Raw genomic sequence first — 17,019 nt, 5'->3', positions numbered from 1 at the left:
TACTCACTATAAAGTTAGATCAGCATTTTCCTAGATTATTGGTATATAACTGAACTTCTGAAGATTCATTGATTTCAAGTTCTTACAGATCTTATCAAACAAGTGTGATATAAAGTATATCCTAAACAAGCAAAGTTCAACTTAATATAATATTCTTTTGACCACAAAGCAGTGGTAGGAATGTCAAAATAAACATATCTAAAGGATTTTTGGAAGAACAAAAATTTATATACTTTAACTTTATGATAATTAGGTTGATTTTGACTGCTGTTCTAAAATATTTTGCTACAATCACACTGTACATTGTTTATATTTTACAGTGTTGCAAGCTCAAAATTGCAATATCAAAGTCCCCTGGTGTGTCTCTTACAATTACAAGTTTTTACAAATGTCTTAACTTTAAGTTGCCAATTTTTTAAAGTTTTCATGCCTGTTTCCCTGACACTTCCAAGTCGATTTTAAGTACAACTTAAGCTAAGTTGTGGTTTGAATGTGACAGATCGGGTGCAAAATAACGTGAAAATTGTCACAGTCTAAACTAAACTTATCTAAGCAGTCCTTAAACTCAACTTAGTTAATGTTGGGGAAACGGACATAGACTACATTTTGAAGGTCACGTGACTGTTTTTGGCAGATGTCAACTGCTCCTTACAATGTTGCTAGTTCGAAATTGCATAATCAAATCACGTGACGTGTCTCCTTAGCTTTTACAACTGTCTAGATTTGATTTAGTAAATTTGCTTGGTTCACACTGGTTTTTTTATGGCTTTTACAGTGTTGGCAAATAATTTTGAATAATTTTTTTGAAAGGTTGTAACGAGCGGCGAGATGACGTATACACTAACTACGAAACAACAACTCAATCCCCTGTGCACTACGGATCTCCATCTCAAACTCCGTCTAGTACTGGAAAGGCTGCAGTGTTAGCTAGATTAAGTAAGTATATACTTCATTTTATGTCTTTTTCAGTGTACAATAAGGGTTTTGCACCAAATTTATTTTTGATTGAAAGTTTTCTGATCATTAGTGTATGGTTTAGAATCGTGCCGATTCAATAACAAAATAATGTTTAAGTAAAGATCAAATAACCGCCACGATGAAGAAAAACAGGTCAACTTATTACCAAAAAAAAAAACGTTTTTTGTAGTCATTTGTAAATAGCTTTTATGACGAGATTGGTGAAACGGCAAATTTTAGTCAGATCACGCCTTATGACCACTAATCACCAGATTGAAATTAAAATTGAAATTGAAAATCTCCCAAAAATTGTCAGAGGACTCTAAAATTGTCGTAACTTTTAGAAAAATTATTTGTAATGACCAAAAGCCTTTAAGTACTAGCAAAAACCTCCTAAAAATTGTCAGAGGCCTCTTCATCGGGGTCATCAACTATAGTCCAATTTTCCATTCAAAACATTAATATTGTAATGTTTCCTGTTTAAAAAATTGTATTAAGTGATAATTTTACGTTTTTACTTTACGCCACTAGTTTTTTTTTATAAAAACCTGATTAAATACTAAATTGAGGTTGACACATCCCTGTGCGTGACGTATGTATGGGACAATGGGTCTGCCCCACAATTTTTTTTTATTTCATAACTACAAAGACGGATTGAAAATATTATACCCGTATTTTTTTGTTTTCAAAAATATTAAGTCTAAATAGAAAAAAAATGATGATAAAAACTACATTAATCTCATGTTTAAAACGCCCGCCGCCGGTGACGTACTACACTATCAACCAATCAGCGACAAGAAGTGAAACAGATGGCGTGCAACAGCCAATAAAATCGCCCAGAATTACGTACGTCACATGCGCGCCAAAACAGATCTTTTAAATTTAATGGACAAATTCAAACTAATGTAGGAACATTTACGACCAAAATTTTTTCTTCAAGAATATGAAAAATTAGTTTTTTGATCCTATTCTTTCGATTCCAGTCATTAAAACAAAAATTTATGATATCTGGGATAGGCCCATTCAATATGCTTAACGTAGGTGGAATTCTACATTCATAAGCACATTGTGTATTGCCGGTGTTACCATCTGCATTTCATTTGAAGGAAGGAAATCCGAGAGAGAACTGTCAATAGTGTCAGTACTGTTAGTTTTCCCTGCTTTCACTGTCGACTGACGACTGCTAATATCCGACGTACGTTCATATACTCTATTTCGCTCGAGGATCGTTAAGCTGAAAAGAAACAGCGAACATCGTTTTACGTCAAAAACTAGTCCCCTTATGACGTCAAACGGGATGTAATGTATATAGGGTGAAACAACCAAATAAAATTTTTATTGACATTTTTCTTAGGTTTAAATTCTTCTAAAGCCGAAAACAAAAAATACGTGTTAAATATTTTTTGAAGCGCTGTCGATTAACAAAATAAAAATTGGTTGATGGCCCCATTGTCCTAAACTTTCGAAAAATCTTTTAACATTGTCAGATGCCTTTAAATACTATCAAAAACTGTCACAGGACTCTATAAGTGTCCTAAACCTTAGAAAAATTGTTTAAAATGAGCAGAAGATTCTAAAAGGTTGGTTCTCCCTACTGCTGCTGCTACTTACATATTCTAGCTGAAAAACTTTTCTTTGTTTAATGACACTTTAATTAATGTTTCCTGGTATGGACATTTTCCTTTAATAATAATTGAGAAACAAGCAAAGGCAGAATTAAAAATTGCTGAACTGTTCATATATAATTAATCAATTTAACGAAATAAAAACTAACCTAACCTAACCTAAAGTAGCACTAACAGATGGAGGATCTAAAAGTAATTACTTTATATTTTTCATATTATTTGCGCGCCACATTGCATTTTCTTACTAACTAATTTATTTCCTTAGGTGAAGAAGGTTATTCAAGCACACACCAGTACGGGCACAATCAACCGAGTCCCAGATCTCCAGGTCCAACTTATACACAGCTGAGTACCGGAGGAAGGGCAACGACAACGGGAGCTCCGGCGCCTGCGCCCGCCACCTATCAGTGGGCTAGTTGGCAGAACACACCCCAAGGGTCGGAGTCTGGTCACGTGCCAGCGCAAGCGCCGTCAGCGCAACCACAACCCCATGAATTGTCCGATATGCTTCAAATGTTAGACGGAAGTGGGACTGCGCCATTTGGAGATTTAGGAACAATGTTTGACGGCACTTTTGAGTAGTCGTGGGTATTGGACGCTTTTTTTTCTGACTGATTGCTATTTTTCTTGGATTATACACACATAAGTAGATTACATAATGTGCCATATTGGATATATACGTATATCTGCCTTTAGGTTTCATGTGGCAGCTTTAAATATTTTTTCATAAAAGCAATGTTATCCACGATGAAAAGAGAAAATAGCATGGTCAGAATAGAAGTTTCTAATATACAAAATATCATATAATTTGACCACGGATATGAGTTTTGTCATCAGTTTATTTAAGAGGTCCAGTGAGTACATTCCAGTGAATATATTTTGGGATTTAGGGTGCATATTTGGAATATAAAAAACGCCTAAATAAGTCAATACAAGGAAAATTGTATAAATCGACTCTATGTATCTTGCAAGGCCGACTTTTTCGTTACTATAGCTGTCGTGACGTCCAGAATGTAAGTATATCAATACGATTTAGTCTACGGCTTAACTCTTATTGTCAAGTAGTCTCAATCACTGTACTCATTTTATTTATAAGTAACTGTAAAAAAGAATATTTTACTTTATACATACAATTTTATATAGATTATTTTAGTCTTAATCAGTATAGTTTGTAGTTAAATGTTTCTCTCAATTTAGTTTTCAATTATTGTGAATTATCTGGTGAAAGTGGTTTACAATGTTGGTTTATATCACAAATGTGCGTTCACTACATCTTAGACTGAAAGAGTCACTGGCCAGGAATGTTTGTTTCGTTGATAATAATGATACATATCACCAGATACTCAAATAATAACGTAACAAGAAATGCTTACATATTGTGTAAATACGTGTTTATAAAATGTTTGTTGTGTAGTGGACGCACCTGCTTATGCCCAATGTGCTTTGCAATATTTGAAAGAGTTCTGTAAAGTACAAAACTTTTTATTTCTATACTTAAGGAATTTTATCTATTTTACACAGTGGATATTTTTGTAGAGTTTCCGTTTACCCACGTATATTGTAAAGATTTCTTGTATTATGAAATTCTGACCCGAGTTTTGAACATTAATGGCGAAAAATTTTAAAAAGTCAATAAACGATGCTAAGATATTTTGTTTCGTGTTTTTTACCCTCATTTCTTTCAGTAAAAACACTAGTCCTTATACTCCTTAAAAACTGCTGAGATAAAAGAAAGTTGAAATTACTGGCTATATTTTGACATTTGAACGAACCTTCTTGCTCTCATAAGCACCAAATTATGAAATCTTCAAAAAGTCTTGTTTACTTGCACTGCTCCATTTCCCGGTCAATATCTCGGTTGTTTGTGAGAAAACAGATTTCAGGTAAAAGAAAGCCAAAATTAGCGGCTACAGTTTAATGTTTGAACGAACCTCCTAACTGTCGTAGGAACCAAGTTAGGAGCTGTCAAATTGTGGTAATTTTCAATTTTTCTAGTACAGTCACGTCAAATATCCCAGTTATTTGTGATTTTTTAAAGAAAATCGTGCTGAGATAAAAGAAAGCTGAAAGTACTGGCTATATTTTGACATTTGAACGAACCTCCTGGCTCTCATAAGCACCAAGTTATGAGCTGTCAAATTATGAAATCTTCAATAAAACTTGTTTAAGTACTTGCACTGCTCTATTTCCCGGTCAATATCTCGGTTTTTTGTAAAGAAAACGGATTTCGGGTAAAAGAAAGTCAAAATTAGGGGCAACGTTTTGACTTTTGAACAAACCTCCTAACTGTCTTAGGAGCTGTCAAATTCTGGTATTTAAATTTTTCTAGTACAGTTACTCTCACGTCGAATATCCCAGTTATTTGTGATTTTTAAAGAAAAATGTGCTGAGAGAAAAGAAAGCTGAAATTACTGGCTGACATTTGAACGAACCTTCTGGCTCTCATAAGCACCAAGTTATGAGCTGTCAAATTATGAAATCTTCTATAAATCTTGTTTACTTGCACTGCTCTATTTCCCCGTCAATATCTCGGTTATTTGTAATTTTGTAAAGAAAACGGATTTCGAGTAAAAGAAAGTCAAAATTAGGGGCAACGTTTTGACTTTTGAACGAACCTCCTAACTGTCATAGGAACCAAGTTAGAAGCTGTCAAATTGTGGTATTTTAAATTTTTCTAGTACAGTTACTTTCACGTAAAATATCCCAGTTATTTGTAATTTTTTAAAGAAAATTGTGCTGAAATAAAAGAAAGTTGAAATTACTGGCTATATTTTGACATTTGAACGAACCTTCTGGCTCTCATAAGACCAAGTTAAGTTATGAGCTGTCAAATTCTACAATAAAACTTGTTAACTTGCATTGCTCTATTTCCCGGTCAATATCTCCGTTATTTGTAATTTTGTAAAGGAAACGGATTTTAGTTAGGTAAAAGAAAGCCAATATTAGGGGCTACAGTTTAACGTTTGAACGAACTTCCTAACTGTCATAGGAACCAAGTTGTGGTATATTCAATATTTCTAGTACAGTTTCTTTCACGTCATATATCCCAGTTATTTGTAATTTTTTAAACGGATTTCAGGTAAAAGAAAGTCAAAATTAGGGGCTACATTTTGACTTTTGAAGGAACACCAATACAGAAATCTTGACAAATGGTGAATGCACTGAATAAAAACTTCATGTTCAAACAGAACACTGTAATTTTGGCAGAACAAAAGTTTCCTGTAAATAGTATACACCCATCCATCTATTGGCGGCTGGTGTTACTACAACGTGCAAAATTACATTGTTCTGTTTAATTGACAGGATATTCACCATGTGTCAAGATTTCTATATTGGTAATAAAACTATTTCTGGATATTCAACCAAACTAAAACAACAACAACATTAGCTACTGCGAAACCCTATTTCACCTTTGTCGAAGAATCAGAAACAAATCTGTTCAAAATTTTTGCCAAAAAAATTATAAAAATTGTACTTATTAAGGAATACTAGATTAGGAGCTATATTTTGACGTTTGAGCGAACCTTTTTACTGTGATAGGAACCAAGTTAAAAACTGTCTGAAATAGACTTAATATATGCCAAAGTTATAAAACTTGTTGAAAATTGATTCGTCTAAACATGTAGGCAATCTAAGATTGATAAAAATTGATATCGAAGCATAGGAAACTCTTTACGTTTTAAGGTGGCTAGAAACGTAACACTGCTTTTTTAAGCAAGTATATCCAATAATATTGTACAGGGTGTCTAAATAACAATGGTCGTTCTTTTGAAGAAACGGTTAGTTACAGAGTCTTACAGAAGAACATGTTTTTAGTTCTGTGAAAAGAGTTGTTTTTATCCAATCCATTTTTGTATCCAATTTTATTTGACAAGCTCAATGAAAAAAAACTCACTTATATTAGAATTACCTACATTGGAAAAAAGACACACCGTACTTGGTTCAAGTTTTATTCTATTTGTATCACAGATTTAATATCAATACATTTTGTTCAAAGCTCAACAAGAAATAAAATAGCTATAGTAAAAATTTCGAAAAACATATTATTGTTTATGAAATAGAATTTACTGATAATAAGTATAATATTCTATAATAACAATAAATAATTCAACTGTCAAACTCTCTAGAAGAGTAAAAAGTATATTCTAGGAACTTCATATTTGTCTGCAACTACTTTAGTCAACATAATACAAACAATATTTTACACTGTCAACATTAAGTTACAACCCCTCCATTAGCGGTTTTACTTTCTAACTCATCTTTTTCAACATCATCTTCTGTAGCTTCATAAGCAGGATTGCACATTGCATCTTCATAAACGGCTACAGGTAATTCAAAATTGTCTTCTTTTGTGTCGTTTTCTTTCAAATTGATGTCGGTCGCCTCACCCGATTTGGGTCGTACTGAATCCTTTTTAGTAATGTCTGTTCCTTCAGAGGGACGTTGTTTCATGTAAAGGTGGTAAAACGCAAAGTAAATCAATCCTATGATTAGTGTAGCTACTGCAAAAGCTTGGAATGTATGCCTGATTCCTATGGGTTTAATCAGATAGCCTCCTATTAAGCTGCCCACTCCTTTGCCTATAATTTTCGTATTAAACTTGTTATGTGGTTTACTAAAAGTACACTCACCAACTCCATAGTAGAGACCACCAAGCATTCCTTGGATACTGGTGTCAGTTGTTACTGTTGAAAGCTTAGCAGCATAAGTAACAGCCGCAGTAAAACTCAAGCCAAAAGTAATACTTTCCATAGCTTCAAATATAAGGCAAAGCCAAGGGTTGTAGATTAGGGAATATCCCAGTAACCTTACGGCGTAGAAGACAAAACCAATGAATATTACGTTTGCGTGTCCAATTTTTTTTACTATAGGACCAGATAGTACTAAGAGAGGTATTCCAACCACACCTCCTACAGTTATGGTGAGCCCCATCAAGGATTTGGATGCTCCTAGATCTTCCAGAAGCCAAAATAGGAAACTTTCTATGAATCCCCATGCGCAACCTATAAATTTACAGTTCATACAGTTAGGTGTCTGTTTCTTCAACCCAGAAAAAGTGAATTTAAGAAATTTTAAGAGAATGATGAAAAAAAGGTTGCAATGGATGCAAATGGATTATTTGGGAATTATAAAATGCCAAGTAGATGTGTGTTTGTAAGTAGTATTTACAGGTTCATGGAGTTGTAAATACTATAAAGAACACTTTTATACTTTCTTACATATTACGTGATAGCTGTCATAACTGTCCAAACTCACTCACCAGTGACCTGAGAGTATAAAAGGTCAAACAGATGTGCTTCTTTGAGGAGTTGCAATGTAAGTTGTGTTTACAGCTTTATGGGTCTAAATTTGACAGTTCTAACATTAAGGAACACTATTATACTTTTCTGACGCACGCATTCTAGGGAATCTACTTATTTGGCCTAGACGAGAATTAATAAAAAATTCTTGAATAAGATATTAATAAATACTAATTTTTCTCCCTAGAGAATTTTTTTTTATTATTCATTAGCCGCTTAAAAAGATTTCCCCTCTTGATGGGGAATAACAAAAAATTTATTGGCGTAATATCTGACGATTGAAGTAGTCAATTAATAAAAGGACCAATTAGTCCATTCCAGTGAGAAGGAAAAATGTCATTTCACTAATTTCTCTCATTAACATTCATTATGGATAAGCAATTAATCCATTTCCTAACTTAAATGTAGTTTTAAGAATAGATTTCCTTAACGGAACAATTAGTAGAGATCTAGAAGCAGAAAAGTTCTTGACTTTTAAATTATAAACCCCTTATAGAATAATATAAAAAAAAACTTACCTAAAATCAAACAAGATATGAATAAAGCGAGTAGCTCCAACTTCTTAAGTACATGAATAACGTCACTAACAACACTAGAAGATGCTTGTTTGAACTCCAAGTTAATAAACAGCATCAATATTCCACTGAAAAGCTTCAAAGCGGCATAAAGGAAGAAAATTGGTCTGAAAATGAATACTCAGTTATTGTTCAGAGGAATATAAAGTAACTAACCGAAAATCTGTGTAACTTTTTCCTCTGCTAGCAAAATCAATCATCCATCCTGATAGTGGAGAGCTAATCATTCCACCTATGGTGGCATAAATTCTTTGCAAGCCATAGTCAGCTTTGTGCTCCCTTAAAATTGCTATAACTGCTCCTTCAAACATCGCAAACGAAGTTCCACTTATAATACCAACGAAAACTCTAATTGACAGATAAGACCAGAAGGTTAACTGCATATCTTTTTCTATAATGGTTTTTTGGTTGGTGCATATTTGCTTTCTTGGGCTTGTTAGTAAACACTTTCTAGAACAACTGCCTAAGTCTAGATGCTGTACTTTAGAGTCGGAATTGTTCACTGGGATAGTGATCGTTATGTGCTTTCTTTTTAAAGATTCGTTTTCCAAACATTGTGGCTTCTGTTTGCCTTCAATTCCAAGCACCAAATAGGAACGACGGTTTTCTTCAGTGTCATCATGAGATATTTTGTCTACACGCAAACTAACCTTGAAATTGACTCCTAGTTTGGTGAAATTTTTGAAGTGATCACCAAATCCCATCATACAAGAAACGTTATCTTCATTCCCGATATCACAGGAGAAGTTAAATAAAGAATGTGCAGGGAAGTAGATTACGTTTTTTGATAGTTTCCTTATTGCAGTTTCATATCTTTCATTATTCTTCAACAGTTTATTGTTTCTATTTCTGGATATAAGCTGAGGGTCGTAAGTGTCATCTTTGTCTTGCGTGTAGGTATAACTAAAAGTGGAGTTATTTTCAATATCGAACATTTGGATTTCATACTTTGTTGTATTCAAAACAGCAGACGTATAGTTTTCGTTCAGAATTGCCTGGCAGGCATAACCGCAAGATTTCAAGGATAAGTCCACTTCAGTACTGTTTATTTCAGATCCTGTAGGATTGCAAGGGAAGTTTTGGTCTAATGTTAATATTAAAGGATGATGGGGAGTGCAAGACATTCCAAATATCACATCGTTCGGGAAGGTGAAAGTTAATCGTCCTACTGGTACCAAGAGCAGAAGTAAGGCTGATGCTCCACCAATTATGGAGAATAATGAGAGCATAATCTGTAACAATTTGATTTGTGGTTGTGTTTATTTTGTGAATAACACTTACCCTAAAATTTCCAATTTTATCAGCTATCATGCCTGCTAATGGAGGCATGAGAATGGCAACAGCAGGAGTTACGGCAGACATAATGGCTGTTTCCTCCACATTTATGCCTAGTTCTCTCATGTGAATTGTCAAGTAAGGATAGAGAACCAGTATTGCTTTATATTGCTAAAGTTAGTGAGTTTTCTTGGTATGTAACAGCAAAACTTACTTGAGGAATGCATGAAAAATAGTAACTTCAGTGGAAGCAATTCCCTTTGTCGGAAATCCTTAAGAATGCGATGAAAGAAAAGCTTAATGTATTTGTTCATGTTGATTGTGGTGTTAATTTTCCATTAAACCTGAAATGAACGGAGATTTCTATGTAATTAGTAGTGACACTTAACCAGTAGAAAACTTTCTTTTTTTCATTGGTTAAAACTAGTTTAACCAAACGGTTATCAACCTAAACATTTTACATCAAATTTAATTGCTCTAACGTGTAGGTGTTAAAACTATTATTTTCTCAATGACGTGACATTGTTGCAAACTAGCATAGAAAATCGAAAATTTATAACAGTTACGCATTTATTTCTATCCGATATTTATTTCCTATATTTTACCGGACATATAAAGCGATTTTTTTGATTCAACCCTATGCTGCCAAAAGATACATAACATCGACAAAACTTCTTACATACTACTTATTGTACATGACAAAACAACCACAAAAGCAGCAGAAAGCTACCACAAAATTAACACAGCCTCTCCTAACAGCAAACTGCCGCATAACTGAACCAAAAAACGACATAAAGTACTTGGTTAGTTTTGACAAAAAACTAAAATTTACAAAACATGTACAAGACAGAAATTGTCAGAAGATCGAAACACTTCAGATCTTTAACATACAAATAAGGAATCAGTACTAAAACAGCCACCACAATTTACAGATTCGCCAACCACTGTTTTGGACTATGGAAACATACTGAGGACAAACGGAACTGAACAACATATCCAGACAACAGACAGACATCCTAATAATCCCTTACATAACCCACCTAACAAACTGGTTTATCAACGCACTCAAATGTCAAATATCGCCGAAAAACTGGTACAACTACAGACAAAATGGAAAAACAACCCTAACAACTATACTTGACACTCTTTGACAAACGAGACACCCCCGATTTCTCTTTCCATTCTGTACACATTAACTTTTGATTTTTGTTGCCATGTATGTTTTATTTGCAATTCTTAAGATTGATTATCGGTTTTGTACTCATAATTTCCTGGTGTAGAAAAATTCAGGGTATTATACTGTTGTATCATTTAGGTCAATATTGATATAAAGCACATTACTGCTCCCAATGAGGTGTGAAAACTTCAAGAGTAATAATTATATTGTCCGAAATTCCACAAGTTGCTATTTAAGTCAATATTGATTTGAAACACGTTTACATAATTTGAAAATTATTATTATAATTAGATTTGTAAAAGAAAAGTTTTTAAAATGTAGAAATTACAGTAAAACATCAATCACACAGTTATATTGAAGGTTTGGTCTTTTTTGATAGAACAGCTCAGTTATTGCAACATTTATGTAAACCAAGTTTAATAACTGTCAAGCTATTGTTTAAAAGTTTCACTTGAAAATCAAGTACTATTTCTTTAATTACCTCCTAGACTACTGTACAACTGACAATTTGTTGTAGTATAGTTTGACTCATGCAATTTGTCACACTCAAGAAACTTTAAAGTTGTTTTTGTTAATAACAAATTATCTGGTCTCATTATTTAAGCTGCTGTGAGTCAGTAGTGTAAATATGTTAAGTATAGTAATTGTTGCATTGAACGTGATTGAACTATAACAATTGCACCTTGTAATATTATCAGTTATTTTTGATAACCGAATTAATAAGCCATCTGCTATATTGGTCTAACCGTTTTACCAAACGAGATTTTTTTATTTTCCATTTATTACGATAAGAGTTTAAAATTAATGGTTTATAGCTTCATTAACATCAAGCCATCACGTAATAGTTAATAATATAGTAAAATTTAAGTAATTAGATGACGACTTAAATTTGGACGATCGGAAAAACCTTTGTTAATTACTTTCTAAATTTATGGAAACTTTATTTTAAACAGGATTTAGAAACACTTGTTTAATTTAAATTGGTGGACAAAAAAGTGGTAATTAATTTTTTTGGCGGAAAACTGAAAATATTTAAAATAGCAGAGATATGGCAACCCCAACCCCAGAACGCAGATTTCAATTTTAAATCAACTTTTTAAAATGTACCTATAGGCTATTAAATAAGAAACAAATTATGAAAGTTAAAATTTTTATTTTCTATCATGGGAGAAATCCCCATTCCTGTATCAACCCCGGTAATTTAAAAAACTTATCTCAGACAAGCATGATACTGCTCTTCTGAAGGGAATGTATAACATTCCTTTCTCTTTCGGACCTTTGCTTAAAAGATCTTGGTGGTAAAAGTTTTAAGTTTTGTTTATCGCTTAAAGTTGTTTTGTTTATCGCCAGTACTGATGCTTTTCTTCGTTTCTTGATGCTTAGGAGATTTCTAGTGATCTTCTTGGATAGAGCTACCACCAGTTGTCAATAGAATCCTCAGTAGAAGCCACACCAAGTGTCATTGGTCTATGCTTTAAGTTCTTCCTCAAATGCTGTTCTCTTGCAAAGTAAGTGAAGTTTTTGCTAATTTGTTTGCAGACTAACTGTACTGAATGTAGCAGAATGGAATAAGAATGTTGATAACTTTGACATTAACGATCATTCTTCAGAGGAAGAAAGTAACTGCCAATTTCTGCGTCGAAGATAAGACATTAAATGAGCTATTTAAGCTTTGAATGTTTCTATAGAGTGGACTCAACAAAATTGTTGGGATATTGAAGAGATTTTATCACTTAAAACAAAGAACAACTAATTCCATCTTTAAATAACTCATTTCAGTCAGTCTGTTGTCCAATAAGATAAAACATTATTTTAATATGTTCTGTTTAATATGTTTCCTGTTCTGTGCTGATTTTAACATGACTTTGTGCCTCTCTCCCTAATGTGAACAGTCTCACTAAATTGAACATCGGTTATTTATCCACGTTAGGTAATGTATCACAAGGAAATAAGATCAATTCATGAAATATGTTTTTCTGATAATAAAACGTTTGCAAACAATGATTGATATCGATATCTCCTCTCCTATCTCCTTATATAAAAATATTATATTTTGGATAGAAAAAAATCCTGCATCATTCTCCAAAACTCTGAATATTCACCATATGCACATGTATTTGTTAATTTCAAAAAATTCTCTGACTGAAAAAAGTACAAAAAACAAATACTGAAACACAACAAAAATGTGTTTGTACAATAAATTATTTTGACAATTTTTTAGTACTTTCCAGTAGTTTGTATCAAAGAGATGACACTAAATCTTTTCTTGGAGGCTTATGTTAAGGTTGATTAAACTTTTAGGGCGGCCAATCAACTCTTTCGGGTCGATTTTTAGAATCTCAAGTCAAGATGTAGCTGTCATCAATTAAATACAAACTACCTGGGACTACAAACTTGTTTGCAAGCCCATCAAATATACAGGATGATCCATAATACAACTGACAGTGCGTATAGTCCAACTTACTAATAACAACCAAGTTGAGGAAAATATGCTCTCAACTCTTGCAGTTTTTGCGATATTTAATTCAAAATGGAAACATGCTCTGGAGTATGTAATGTTTCTAAAAGTTATATGAGTTTATCATTCTATACATAGTTATACTCCAGATAGATCTGAGATACAATTATGCAAGTGGAGTTAATGTGTTCAAAGGCACAGATTTCAAAAATTTTAATTGGGTCACCCAGTATATTTTAGTGTCATCTGATTCCACACTTCAAGGGCTACAAAATGGCCTACTGAGCTTTACAAAAAATGTACGGTTAAGTAGAATTGTTAGCCTCCAATGTCCTATGTTCCACTATTATGAATATCTCAAAAAGTAAGTTGGATTCAAACCTCATACTTAAATATCCCCTACACAACACAAATTAAGATTTATTATCACACTAGTTGCATAAAATTTGTTTTTACTCATCAAAGACTGTAAACAAAACAATCACACTTGCCATTTGTATCATATCATTGATATAAATACAGAGTGATCAAAACTTAAGTCGTATATACGACCAGTCTGCTGTATGTTTAAAAATTTAATAAAAACTTTATCATAACATGGCCTGTACCGGGTGACCCAAGACCATATCTCGGGAATGGTTCGTCGTATGATTTTGGGTAAAACATTTTTTTAGGTAAATCGGTCATGAAGAATCGCTGGAGAATATTTTAAAGTTTTAAAAATGACCACCAGAGGACGTAACTGCCATTTTAAATTTTGTGCATTTTCTATAAATTTTGCACAATAAACTAGAGTTTTTTTTTCCTCATTTTTAAAGCGAACCAATTTATCTATAATTTTCGTAAAAAACAAATTTCTGTTATTTCAAAAACAAAGATGACGTGAGGTGTTCAATTGTTTTTGCAATAACCTGCTTTCTTAACGGTTTGACCAATTTTAACAAATTCGGTATTGTTGAAAAGAGCATTTCTTAAGGCAATAAGAATCAACCAAAATATAGTTAATTTAGTTGAATCTTTCTGCGCCAGGGGGCTACTTTTGACACCATGACTCAAATTCCACTTTTTCTTTATGAAAAAATATCCAAATAACATCCAAATAGGCCAGTGAAAACCGTTTTTCAAATTCTCTTTCCTAACCTAAAATATTGAGAAAATGAGATTATGAGATATGGTCGAGAAACAGTCTTATTGGGTCACCCGGTACAAACTAAAATCGAAGTTTTTTGAAATTGTGTAAACTTCTTGATACAGACAACTGCTTTTTCACAAATCTTACCAACTGTAATAGTGGTTAGGTTTGGGTTACCCTCAAAATTGTATAACAAGTATTGTTCCTTATAGCCTGTGGTATACCATCCATTTCAACATCCATAACACAAATCTATTTAAAATCTTATACCTAATCTTAAAACCGTTCAAAAGACAACCATTAAAACTGTGGTCAAAACAGAAAATCACCATAATACGCATATAACAATAAAATAAAAAGTAAAGTTGTAATTTCTTTAATCAAGAACTTTTCTAAGCTAGGACTTTCAAACAAAACAATCTATAATGCGATTTTATTGGGTTTCAATGTATTGAGTAACAGTAATTCAACGCTTCAAACTAGTATTAATTTATAGAAAAAAGGACCGGACATTACATTACACGGCCAATAATATTTGGTCGAATAAAATATTCAGATTAACAGGACCTTAATTGTTGTACTGTGCCTAATCGTTAGCCTTGATATATAGTACTATCCGCCATTGTTAATGTAAAGGAAGTGGAAAATAGTACCTTTGAAATGGCATTCTGGTCAAAATAGGTAATTAATTTGCAATCAAATTAGCTCATATATGCATGTTTAAATCATTTTGTATATAACAATTTTTTTGGAAAAATATTGCAATAGGGAAAGGAACAGCAAAATTTCAGTTACCAACAATGTGAATGAAGAATTCTCATAATTGTATTCATACCAATTAACGTTCAAATTAATTTTACGGTTGTTGAGATGGGTAGTGAAAACCAGTTCATTTTAATGAACAAGTGAAAACTTGGAAGAACATTTATAGAATTAGTTAATAAACTGCAACTTTGACTATTTCCAAAACTTTTTATAAAAATTATAACTACTTAAATAAAATGATTCTACCTTAAGTCCAAACAAATCTTTTGAGTCACTGGAAAACACAACAAAACCGGCTAGAAGAACTATCTTTAATGAAGATTGGTTTGCTAATGCTAAACAAACCTTGAAATATCTTCTTCAGTCACTTAACTCTTAAGAAATTATTACTATCGCTTCAAGGCATTTTCAATTAAAACACGTTATCGTGGAATGGAGTGGCATTCAAAATGTATATGTTTACTTTTTCATATCTGAAATTATCACTTAAAACAATAAGGGGTGGTTTATATTTAATAAAGTTCATTGCAACTAGTGTCACTTTATAAACGACGAACAACAAAATTAATTTAACTTACCTAATAAATCCAATGGAAGTACGCAAAAGTTCACTAAATTACTAAACTAAAATATTCAAATTCTAGTTCAGTGGTACTAAAACAGGAGGCGGCCGAAATTTGCTTGCTATATGAAAGTGAGCTGTCGCGGACTGAATTTGTACCTAAAAGTACCATACAAACTAGGTACCTACACAACACGAAATAACAAGCGCACAGTTGTACAGAGGCAATTTTCAATTTGTTTATCGGATAATTGCCGATGGCCATCATTTTACATTTGCTTACTTAGTTTGACCATTGCTAGATTGAATCCGCAAACAGATTCAGTTGGATGAATTTATGCTAATTTCAAATGTTAATTTTCGCACATTCCTTACAATTCTAGAGATTTGGTGGATCATCAATTGTGATAATATCTACAGTGTGATACAATTTGGAACATTCACAGTCTAAAACTGATGACAAAAGCAGAAAAAAGATGCATAATAATATTTGTGATATATGTTTGCATATTTATAGTGTTTTTTAGGTCAATGAATCACAAAGATGAATAACTTTATTATAATTTAGCTATGTTGATATTACAAACTGTAACAATAAATTATTTGTTACACGCAAAACCTATCTTTTTTCACTGTTACGTCATACTGTTTTACTTTGATTTTTGCCATACTGGTAAGGTAAAGTGAAATTCAATGAGTGACAGGAAAGTTTTTTTGAAAAACATCATTTTCCTGTCATGGCTGTATGTCCTGTGTGTCAAGTAATTTTCTGAAAATATTGTCAAAATAATGTGTCAAAATCTCAGAAACACGTCTTGTTTCGAAAACTGTGTTAAACTGTAATTCTTGAAAATTCTAGGCAAGTTTTGACAGATACCATGTGGTTTTTGGGAGATAATTTAGCTAGCCAGTCACGTGACCATCGAGAAAATAACCGTTACAAATTTGAGAAAGACGTTTTGTATCAAATACAGGCAAGAAAACTTTTCTAAACCCTAATTTTTGCAACTTTTGAGGACAGTCAGGGACAAAATTGCTTGTCAAACCCACTTAGAGTGAGGAAATGACTTTTTTAAACACATTTTTTGGAATCTTCATTAAATTTCCTGTCCAATAACCTGAAAAAACACTACAAAATTTGGTATAGTCAAGGAGAAAAGCGGAGTCAAAATTTGACCTGCCAGAAACACAGT

The 17,019-nt window shown here is 32.8% G+C and overlaps 2 protein-coding genes across 7 annotated transcripts in view; one reads left to right on the top strand and one right to left on the bottom strand.

The window, feature by feature from the left end:
- The window catches only part of tgo (Aryl hydrocarbon receptor nuclear translocator homolog tgo), a 39,107-nt gene extending 34,875 nt beyond the window's left edge, over positions 1–4,232 (top strand). For all 4 annotated transcript variants that reach the window (XM_081994652.1, XM_081994654.1, XM_081994655.1 and 1 more), the window contains 2 exons: positions 811–936; positions 2,848–4,232. In XM_081994652.1, coding sequence (XP_081850778.1) covers positions 811–936; positions 2,848–3,164 — 443 coding nt within the window. In that variant the 3' untranslated portion in view covers positions 3,165–4,232. The remainder of the gene's footprint in view (positions 1–810; positions 937–2,847) is intronic.
- Positions 4,233–6,518: 2,286 nt separating this feature from the next.
- LOC145738839 (uncharacterized) lies at positions 6,519–16,076 on the bottom strand. 3 transcript variants are annotated; one of them, XM_081993929.1, is made up of 7 exons: positions 15,843–16,076; positions 9,947–10,076; positions 9,739–9,893; positions 8,614–9,689; positions 8,401–8,564; positions 7,214–7,585; positions 6,519–7,162 (listed from the first exon to the last, which is right to left on the bottom strand). In XM_081993929.1, exons 2-7 carry the CDS (start codon positions 10,044–10,046, stop codon positions 6,798–6,800), a joined length of 2,232 nt encoding a protein of 743 aa, XP_081850055.1. In that variant the 5' UTR covers positions 10,047–10,076; positions 15,843–16,076; the 3' UTR covers positions 6,519–6,797. The 3 variants fall into 3 exon arrangements, with proteins under 3 accessions (XP_081850055.1, XP_081850057.1, XP_081850056.1); XM_081993931.1 differs by lacking the exon at positions 15,843–16,076 and adding an exon at positions 15,610–15,722; XM_081993930.1 differs by lacking the exon at positions 15,843–16,076 and adding an exon at positions 15,511–15,645.
- Between the last annotated feature and the right edge of the window lie 943 nt (positions 16,077–17,019).

This window comes from Ips typographus, linkage group LG16 (genome assembly GCF_016097725.1).
Source record: "Ips typographus isolate SLU linkage group LG16, UJ_Ityp_2.0, whole genome shotgun sequence".
NCBI classification, from domain to species: Eukaryota; Metazoa; Arthropoda; class Insecta; order Coleoptera; family Curculionidae; genus Ips; species Ips typographus.
The sequence above is the reverse complement of the archived record's forward strand: the minus strand, read 5'-3'. Positions and strand labels throughout refer to the sequence as shown.